At 50.0% G+C, this 10,420-nt stretch overlaps 2 protein-coding genes across 2 annotated transcripts in view; one reads left to right on the top strand and one right to left on the bottom strand.

The window, feature by feature from the left end:
• Positions 1 to 826: 826 nt before the first annotated feature.
• Positions 827 to 5,194, bottom strand: LOC123521976 (homeobox protein OTX2-like). The gene is made up of 3 exons (XM_045292651.1): positions 5,098 to 5,194; positions 4,039 to 4,199; positions 827 to 1,216 (listed from the first exon to the last, which is right to left on the bottom strand). Exons 1-3 carry the CDS (start codon positions 5,192 to 5,194, stop codon positions 827 to 829), a joined length of 648 nt encoding a protein of 215 aa, XP_045148586.1.
• Positions 5,195 to 8,502: 3,308 nt separating this feature from the next.
• The window catches only part of LOC101641022 (paired mesoderm homeobox protein 2-like), a 4,380-nt gene continuing 2,462 nt past the window's right edge, over positions 8,503 to 10,420 (top strand). Inside the window, exons 1-2 of the mRNA XM_004710624.1 lie at positions 8,503 to 8,572; positions 9,472 to 9,632. Coding sequence (XP_004710681.1) covers positions 8,503 to 8,572; positions 9,472 to 9,632 — 231 coding nt within the window. The remainder of the gene's footprint in view (positions 8,573 to 9,471; positions 9,633 to 10,420) is intronic.

The following is a 10,420-nucleotide window of genomic DNA, read 5'->3' as shown; positions in this document are numbered from 1 at the left end:
TTGGGGGCCCTCACCCACCTCAGAGCCCTAGGACAGGAAAGAGCAAAATGGATCTGGAGCAAAGAGAGGAGAGGCAATTGTCAAGCACAAGATCAATCAAGTGAAAGCCATGTTTTGACCAAACTGATCATTTTATTTCAGGATGCATGATTGTCCGTATGTGAATGAGCTCTATAATACAGAATATTAACGCCTTAACCCTAGGAGTTTGATGACAGGTATGGTGACCACAGGTATAAAAGCCATGGCTGGGGTTAGCCTTGAGGGGTTCTGACACTCCTGGCTGAAGGAATATGCCGCAGGAAGGCACATAGTAAACTGAAAGGCCTCAGGTAGGGACATTCACAGGTACCCATGGAATCCACAGTGAGACCTGGGAGAGTGGCCAGTGATGGAAACTTGTATTTCCAGATAGGTTGTGGGAAATCAGTAGTCCTGTCTGGCTCTCGGCACCATTGCAAGGTGGTTGTTGGCACCCATACCTCCGCCTCTTTCCATTTTCCTTTGGGATGTAGCCGTCCTAGAAAGGCCTCTCAATTCAGTTAATGTGTGTGCTGTGCTGGCCCTCAGTTGTGTGGGAGAGAGAGGGCCTTCGGAAATGGGGTCAGGGTGTGGAATCTGCAGGACCCAGAGAAGTCAAGGCTAGACCCATGGTGTGAAGTGTGAGTAGGTTCCGGGTGAAGGCTGGTTTCAGAAGGCTGGTTGGAGGTGGCCGAAATGAGATAGTGGGTGCAGGAATGACCTGCTGGATGGAATTTAGCTCTAGCTGATGAGAGACGATGGCCCGAGCTGGTGGTGGAAAGATGGCGCTGTTCATGGCAGTCATCTAGCTGGTGGGTGGAAGTTGGATATGGTCCATTGAAAGGTTGAGCTCCAGGGTGAAAAGACTGAGGTGCTGGGTGAGAAACTCCATCTCCTGGGTGGTCAGCTGGAACTGGTGGATCTCCTGGGTGTCAGGACCCACCTGGTGTATGGCTGGAGGGTTCTGTGCAGGGACCATCCCGTGGAGGTCATGACTGGAGCTCGTCGGGTCTACTGATGAGAAGTTGCCAAAGGAGCTGCTTAGAGGGCGCTGGCAAGATCCTGGCTCCCCTGGCAAGTCGCAGGGCTCCTGGGCAGGGAGGGACTTGTCTGAGGCCCCTTGGTCTTGAGGATTCTGATTTCCATTCTGGCGACGTTCTCTAGCCAGTTTGGCCCGGCGGTTCTTGAACCACACCTGTGGACACAGAGGAGACAGTGAGAAAGGGTTCAAAAGTGGTGGTGGGTCTTGTGTAGCCTCAACACCCGAACACTGACACTGCTCCCTTGCAAGGAAGGCCTTCCTTGACCACACACTCAATTAGAAGTCCTCTGAGGTTCAGGGAAGTCATTCTGGCACATAGTGGCTTATCCCTTGGGCGAGAAACTGCAACCAGTTTGCATGTCACTGCTAACCTCAATACCCATAGATGAACTCTACCTGGATGTTCTTTGAAAGCAGGGTGGCGACCTGTCTGTGAACGGTGGCAGCCTTGACAATCCAATGGAGCTAGGTTCTGTTCCACAGCTCAAGACCCAGAGAGAGTTATAATTGATTGGTCAATAAATATTTCGAGGGATGGAGTGGGTTTTTTTGGGGGTGGCGGTCAGGAGGGACTATTGGGAGGCAGAATGAGAGAAGGGTTAGCAGGTGTGGGAGGAGGCCCCACCCAGGATTCCATCAAAGTGTCAGAAACGAGCTTGGAACAGAGAGATGCAGATGACATCTTCCCAACCTGTGCTGTTAGCTGGTTAAGTCCTCCACAGAGTTGCATTCAGTTGGTTCACACAGGTTCAGCAGATTTGATACCTACTTATTTTTTTTGAGTACAGTGAACTGCTTTTAAAATGTCACTTGCAGACAGACCTGGAATTATGCATGCTCTGGGTGGTGGTGGTTATTAGTATCATTATTGTCTTTTCTTCACGCTCTCTTTTTATTCAATCTTTTGTTTTCTCTGCATCATTACATCTACCTATGTCAGATTGGCACGGGAAGCAAGCTTGAGAAAGCAAGGGGACCCATGGTTTTGGAGGGCCTTGGGGGAAGGAGGAGATGGAGCAAGGGAGTGGTGAGTAAACAATGCCATAGACAGGGGAACAACTAGGGAACTAAAATCAACGAGGAGGGCCTAGGCATCATGGGGGTGTTGCAGCCGCAGCAATCTAGCTAAGAGGAATTCCTAAGAGACACAAGAAGGGTGAGCATGAGTGTAGGGCAGGAGGAAGGTCAAAGGAAATTGAGGAAAAATCTGGAAAGCAATGCTAAGGATAGAGCTATAAACATAGATGTGTACATATGTAAATACATTAATTCATAAAAATAGGGTATTGGCCCATGTATATATTTATATGGCAATACACTGAGGTAATGGAAGGACTTTGGGCTACTGCTAAAGCCTTGTCTCAACCCAAGAACACTTTGTTCTAACAACCTATGATGTTCACCCCCCCTGAACGATTGCTGAAGACAAAATGGGTGCACAAGCAAATGTGGTGAAGAAAGGTGATGGTGCCAAGACAACTAAAGATACAGCATCTGGGTCTTAAAGGCTTAAAGTTCAACAAGGGTCCATGGAGCATAGAAGCAACCAGCTGCCATGGAAGAAGCACACCAGCTTGTGCAATCTTGAGGTGTCTATGGGATCGGGTAACAGGCATCAGAAGACCCAGAACAAACAAACAGACAAACATATTTTTGAGAACGGGGGAGGTTAGAGCTGAGACCCATCTGTAGACAGACAATGGGAAATCCCCTCACAGAAGGGTCACAGGAAGAGAGGAGTCAATCAGGCCCCACTCTAGCACGGATGAAACACACACGATTCCTGTGGTTCCTTGAGGCTTCCTAGGGTCCCCCACTCCCTATTATGACCCCAGTCCTGCCTTTCACTGCAGGCTAGACTCATAAACACAGGTGCAGATAAGAGATAAGAGTTCAGGAGACAGGTCAACCAGAAAAGGAATGGGGGTAGCAGTACCAGGAGGGCAAGGGGCAATGTGGGGAGCAGAGGGAAGGAAGGGGGAAGGATCACACCGACTCACAGGGGGACAAAGAGCGGAAACCCTGTCAGTGTAAGATATGAACATAACAATTCATAATTTATCAAGGCATCATAATGGGGTGAGGGGGCAGAAGGGAAAAAGAGAAGCTGATACCAAAGGGTCAAAGAGAAAAAAAATGTTTAGAAAATAATGATGGCAACCTATCTACAAATATACTTGATACAATTGATGTAGGAATTCTTATAAGAGCCATAAGAGCCCCCTCACAAAATGATCACATTTAAATAAATACATAACAATTAATAATAAATAAATAAAATGTCATTTGTAACCATGGTTCTCTCTAAGGTGGGCATCTGGCGCACCAACCAAGGTGGCAATCACAAATGTATATCCCTTTCTCCGTTTAATTTTAGGGCACGTAGCCTCAATAAAACACTTATTAGCTCAGCCAACCTGTTCTTTTTTTTTTTTTAATCATTTTATTAGGGCCTCATACAACTCTTATCCCAATCCATACACACATCAATTGTGTAAAGCGCATTTGTACATTCATTGCCCTCATCATTCTCAAAACATTTTCTCTCCACTTAAACCCTCCAGCATTAGGTCCTCATTTTCCCCTCTCTCCCGTTCCCCCCTCCCTCTTGAGCTCTTGATAGTTTATAAATTGGTATTTTTGTCATATCTTGCCCTGTCCGACGTCTCCCTTCACCCACTTTTCTGTTGTCTGTCCCCCAGGAAGGAGGTCACATATAGTTCCTTATAATCGCCAACCTGTTCTTACATTACTTGCATGCCACCTGAGTGTGGATTGGTGCAGATCTTGGGGACAGGAAGGACAACTGGCTTAGGCTGATGGGACGCAGCCCACATATGAAGCTGTCCCTTCCCACCAGGCCCCTTGTTGGGCTTCATCTCAATTGCATAGCCCCTGGGGTTCCCGGAAGTGGTTCTGGAGGCACCCCTAGACAGGAAAGTGCCCCAGGTGACTTGGGGGCGCCATCAACATACCTGCACTTGTCGCTCCTCCAGACCCAGGCTACGGGCGAGGTAACGTTTCTCACAGGAATCCACGTACTGCTTCCGCTCAAAGAAGGCGTTCAGCACCTCCGCCTGTTCCGGGGTGAACACTGTGCGTTTCTGTGGCTTGGACTGGTGGGCAGGCTTTGGATCTGCAGACAGAAAAAGTGGTCAGACCAGCCGGCCGGCCACCCTCCCTGTGGGGCCAAGCCTAGCTTGCATCGGAACCTCCAGCCTGACAGGCCTGGGCTTCCCTAAGCCTCAGTGTTCACATCTGTTAAATGGACGCGAGGGGAAGAAACCATCGCTCCCAGAACACGCTGAGTCACAGCTCAGAGCAGAATTGCTCTCTGGGGTGTCGGGGGCTGGGTCACCTGAGGAAGAGAGCACAAAGGGGGTTGCGACACACCAGGGCTTCAAAGCCACTGGCAGCATCTCAGGAGAAGGATGGGGCTGTCTCATCTGGGGTGTTTTTATTTCCCCCAAACGCTGTGCCATTCTGCCACAAATAGGAAGTGGACACAGGGCGCTGAGTTGGGTTTTAGGGCCTTCCATACCCAGCCTGCCAAGCCTTCCTCTTCCAAGGACACGTCAGTCCTTTAGCTCACGCACCACGGGGACTTTCTGCGGAGCGATGGCAGAACCAGTGGACAAGGGCTCCCAGGTGCGCACTGGCTGAGCTTTGGACTGCGGACCACAACAGTCTCCGTGCAATCTCACCAGCTACACCTCGGGCAGACGTGGAAGCTGCGTCTCCTGTGGCAGTCTACTGAGGACATAGGTTCTAGTCCTGTCACAGGGACCACTCAGCCTGTTCTGAGGGCTTCCCAAAACCACCGGAGCCCCTTCCCACACCTCCGGGGGCTGAGTTCCCACTGAGATTGTGTTCCACCCTTGGCTGTCCTGTTGCCATGCAATGTGCAGCTTCAGGCTCTAGACTCCCCAAGACACCACGGAAGAAATGGTTTCTAACAAACTTAATGGTTCCCAGGCCCAGAGGGCACCCTCCAGCTTCCACCACGAACCCATAAAGCCCCTTCTGACCCTTACCTCCAAAACCAGGGTCCCTTTCAGCCTTCTGGCCTCCAGATGCACTCTGCTGCCTGCTGCGTTTGCCCATCAGGGTTGGACAGTTGAACAGGTCCATGGTTGCCTTCCCTAGTCCACACAGGGTTTAAATAATGATCCACCTGAGAGGATCACCGGAATAAGCCCTTCCTTCTGGGACCCACCCGGTAGACCCTCCCTGACAGCCCTGCCCTAGGATCTGCCCCCAGGGTAGCAGAACAGGGGTGATTCCTTCAAACTCTGTGTGGTAGGCATCCTGGAGTTGGCTAGGGTGGGGTGCATTCTGACTCAGAGGACTCTATCTATTGAGAACAGATAGAGACCCCACTTTGTCCTGAGCCATCCTCATCAATGTTGTATTTGAATTGAATTTGAGTTCTTCTATTTTGTGCACTGACATTCCCACATCCCCGGAAGGACCCCACCCCACGCCCCCGTAAGCACACGTGATTCCAGGTTTGTCCATAAGTGAAATTTTAACAAGCAGCTTGCTGCACTCAACAGAAAGAGCAGGTATCGGATCTGTCTTACCTGTGTGAACCTACTGAATCCCAGCGCTGCCCCATCTCATGCAACTCTTGCAGGCCTGAACCAGCTAACAGCACAGATTGGTCACGATGTCAACCACATCTCCCTGTACCAAGGCCATTTTTGACACTTGGGAACCCTGTGCAGGGAAGCTTCGGTGGAGTCCCGGTGTGTCCTCATCCCACACATGTTAACCCTTCTTTCAGTCCACCTCCCAGTAGTCCCTCCTGACTGCCAGCCCCAAAGAAACTCACTCCACCCTTAGTGATATTTATTAATATATTTTTTCATAATATTTCTTGACAACTCATTTGCAACTCTCTCTGGATCTTGAGCTGTGGAACAGAACCTAGCTCCATCGGACTTTCAAGACTGCAGCATTTCACAGACAGATCCCTCCCCTGTTTTCAAGGAACATCCAGGTATATTTGATCCACAGATCTTGAGGTTAGCAGTGAAGTGCAAACTGCTTGCAGTTCCAAGCCCAAGGGATAAGCCACTATGTGCTTAGGACAAATTCCCTGAACCTCAGGGGACTTCTAATTGAGTGTGTGGTCAAGAAAGGCCTTCCTTGCAAGGGAGCAGTGTCAGTGTTAGGGTGTTTAGGCTGCGCAAGACCCTCGCCACTTTTGAACCCCTTCTCACTGTCCCCTCTGGGTCCACAGGTGTGGTTCATGAAATATCAGGTCAAACTGGCTAGAGAACATCGCCAGGAGATAGAGTTTCTCACCCAGCACCTCAATCTTTCCACCCTGAAGCTCGACCTTTCAATGGACCGTGTCCATTCTTCCACACACCCACTAGATCTCAGCCCCTATCAGCTCCATCTTTCCACCAGCAGCTCCGGCCATCCTCTCTCATCAGCTAGATCATTCCATCCAGCAGCTCACTCCTGCCCCCACTAGCTCATTGCTGCCACCTCAATACCAGTCTTCATCCAGAACCCACTCACACTTCACACCATGGGTCTAGCCTGGACTTCTCTGGGTCCTTCTGATTCCACACCCCAATCCCTTTTCCAAAGGCCCCCTCTCTGCCCCCACACAATGACTGAGGGCCACCACAAGCACCCAAATTAACTGAATTGATAGGCATTTCTGGAGAGGCTACACCCCGAAGGACAGCGCAAGAGTGCTTGGGATATTGGTGCCTACAACCACCTTGTAATTGCAGTGATTGCCAAATGGTTACACTGCTTTCTCACGTCTGCAAGCACCAGGACTAATCCAGATCCACAAATTTTCATCACTGGCGACTCTCCCAAGTCTCCCTGTGAATCCCATGGGTGCCTGAGAATGTCCCCGTCTGAGGTCTTTTGGTTTCCAATTCGCCTTACTGCCCCATATTCCTTCCGCCAGAGTTCGAAACTCCCTCATGGCTGTCTGCAGCCTCAGCCTTTATACATGTGGTCACCTTCTGTTATCAAACTTTTGGTGTTTAGGTGTTTAATATTCTGTTTTGTAAAGTGCATTAAAATACCAACAATGCATGCGTTCTGAAATAAAATTATGTCTTCAGTCAAAACTAGGCTTTCACTTGATTGATCTCTGCTCTTGATGATTGCCTTTTGTCTCTTTGCCTGAGAACTATTCGATGGGAAGCGTAGGCCCTCTTCAACAAAGGGTTATGGCAAAGCTGGGTATCCAACCGCAGGAGAATGAAACAGGACCGGTACCTGAGTGCATGCACGGAAACCAACTCAAGTGGATCAGAGCCCAAAATGTAAACTCTAAATCTATCAGGATCATCAAAGAGGAAGCTGGGGTGAACCAACACCACAAAACAAAGAAAGAAACTACCTTCAAGGATCCTGGCCTTAAAAAAAAATCCCTACAGATTCCCAACTCCTCAGATCCAAATATTGATCTCCCTGGCTAACAAAATCGTTGGGAACTCAACAGATGTTGGAATGTTTAATGACCTACAAGTTCATTTCGAACCTAAGAAATGCATATAAATGTGTGTGGGTACATATTTGTGTTATCCTTGGTTATGGACATCGGTCATGGTGGTGTAGTGGTTGTGTGTGGCTCTCCAATCCCCCATGGTTGGCAGCCAGCAAGTGCCAGCAGCTCATCGGGAGAAAATGGGGACGTTCAACTCCCGTGGAGAATTACAGTCCCCCAAATCTACAGAGAGTTTCTATGGATCATCGTTGCCTCCATGGCCGAGTTTGCTTTGGGGTTGGAAAAGGCCACTGGCTTCCAAGGATTATCATCAAATCAACCCAGAGATTCCTCAGGAGAAACGTGTGGTGATCTCCCTGTGGAAAGCGATCTCCCTGTGGAAACCCAGGGAACGCACTTTTGCTCTGACATGCATGGGGCATCCATGAGTCAAAGTCAACTTGATGCCAACTGGTTGTTCAGTAGATGTCCCGCTGGCTCAAGTATTGAAATAAGAATCTGAGTTTGGTAAATACTACCTCATCAAGGCAGTAATCGTCTCTCTGTGTTTGCCTGGAACGGAGGGGCTTCCTGGGATGTGGGAATTTCATTGCACAAAATAAAAGAACTCAAATCCAATTCAAATACAACATTGATGAGCATTTGCTTAGGACAAAGTTGGGTCTCTTTCTGTTCTCCATAGACAGTGTCTTCTGAGTCAGAATGCACCCCAAGGGGCCTACATACAAATCCACCTCCTCCACCTCCTATGCCCTACCATTCATACCATGAAGGAGTCAACAGCGTTCTCCTACCCTGGAGGCAGATCCTAGGGCAGGGCTCTCAGGGAGGGTCTACCGGGTGGGTCCAGGAAGGGAGGGCTTATTCCGGTGATCCTCTCAGGTGGATCATTATTTAAACCCTGTGTGGACTAGGGAAGGGAACAACGGAACTGTTCAACTGTCCAACCCTGATGGGCAAACGCAGCAGGCAGCAGAGTGCATCTGGAGGCCAGAAGGCTGAAAGGGACCCTGGTTTTGGAGGTAAGGGTCAGAAGGGGCGTTATGGGTTCGTGGTGGAAGCTGGAGGGTGCCCTCTGGGCCTGGGAACCATTAAGTTTGTTAGAAACCATTTCTTCCGTGGTGTCTTGGGGAGTCTAGAGCCTGAAGCTGCACATTGCATGGCAACAGGACAGCCAAGGGTGGAACACAATCTCAGTGGGAACTCAGCCCCCGGAGGTGTGGGAAGGGGCTCCGGTGGCTTGGGGAAGCCCTCAGAACAGGCTGAGTGGTCCCTGTGACAGGACTAGAACCTATGTCCTCAGTAGACTGCCACAGGAGACGCAGCTTCCACGTCTGCCCGAGGTGTAGCTGGTGAGATTGCACGGAGACTGTTGTGGTCCGCAGTCCAAAGCTCAGCCAGTGCGCACCCGGGAACCCTTGTCCACTGGTTCTGCCATCGCTCCGCAGAAAGTCCCCGTGGTGCGTGAGCTAAAGGACTGACGTGTCCTTGGAAGAGGAAGGCTTGGCAGGCTGGGTATGGAAGGCCCTAAAACCCAACTCAGCGCCCTGTGTCCACTTCCTATTTGTGGCAGAATGGCACAGCGTTTGGGGGAAATAAAAACACCCCAGATGAGACAGCCCCATCCTTCTCCTGAGACGCTGCCAGTGGCTTTGAAGCCCTGATGTGTCCCAACCCGCTTTGTGCTCTCTCTTCCTCAGGTGACCCAGCCCCCGACACCCCAGAGAGCAATTCTGCTCTGAGCTGTGACTCAGCGTGTTCTGGGAGCGATGGTTTCTTCCCTTATGTCCGTTTAACAGATGTGAACACTGAGGCTTAGGGAAGCCCAGGCCTGTCAGGCTGGAGGTTCCGATGCAAGATAGGCTTGGCCCCACGGGGAGGGTGGCCGGCCGGCTGGTCTGACCACTTTTTCTGTCTGCAGATCCAAAGCCTGCCCAACAGTCCAAGCCACAGAAACGCACAGTGTTCACCCCGGAACAGGTGGAGGTGCTGAACGCCTTCTTTGAGCGGAAGCAGTACGTGGATTCCAGCGATAAGCTTCACTTGGCCCACAAGCTGGGTCTGGAGGTGCAACAAGTGCAGGTATGCTGAGGGCACCCCAAGTCACCTGGGGCACTTTCCTGTCTAGGGGTGCCTCCAGAACCACCTCCGGGAACCCCAGGGGCTATGCAATTGAGATAAAGCCCAACAAGGGGCTTGGTGGGAAGGGACAGCTTCATATGTGGGCTGATGCATGTTTGTGCCTGCGTCCCATGAGCCAGAGGCATCCGCACGTGCCCTAAGCCAGTCACCCACCCTGTCCCCAAGATCTGCACCAATCCACAGTCGGGTAACATGCAAATAAAGTAAGAGCTGGTTGGCTGAGCTAATAAGTGTTTTAGTGAGACTATATGCCCTGAACGTTAAAAGAGAGTAAGGGATATACATTTGTGGTTTCCACCTTGGGGGCTGGCAGATGCCCACCTTAAAGAGAACCTTGGTTACAAGCAACATTTTATTTATTTGTTGTTAAATTTTGTTTATTTATTTTAAAATCATCATCTTATTGCGGGTTCTGACGGCTCATAACAATTGATACATCCATTGAATCAAACATATTTGTACATATGTTGCCATTTTTATTTTCTAAGACTTTACTTTCTATTTGAACCCATGGTACCAGCTCCTGTCTTTTCCTTCCTTCCTCCTCCCCCCCTTTGATCTCTTGATAAATTATAAGTTATCATTTTCCCATCTTACACAGACTGCTGTCTCCCTTCCCAGAAGGTTTCTGTGGTTGGTACCCCTGTGTGTGTGTGTGTGTGTGTGTGTGTGTGTGATCGGTTCCCTGTTTCTGCTCTACTCTCCCTACATTACTCCCAACTCTCCTG

The sequence above is a fragment of the Echinops telfairi genome, unplaced genomic scaffold (genome assembly GCF_000313985.2).
Source record: "Echinops telfairi isolate 266 unplaced genomic scaffold, ASM31398v2 ScPeMD7_655;HRSCAF=1070, whole genome shotgun sequence".
NCBI classification, from domain to species: Eukaryota; Metazoa; Chordata; class Mammalia; order Afrosoricida; family Tenrecidae; genus Echinops; species Echinops telfairi.
This window is presented reverse-complemented; position numbering and strand designations above follow the sequence as displayed.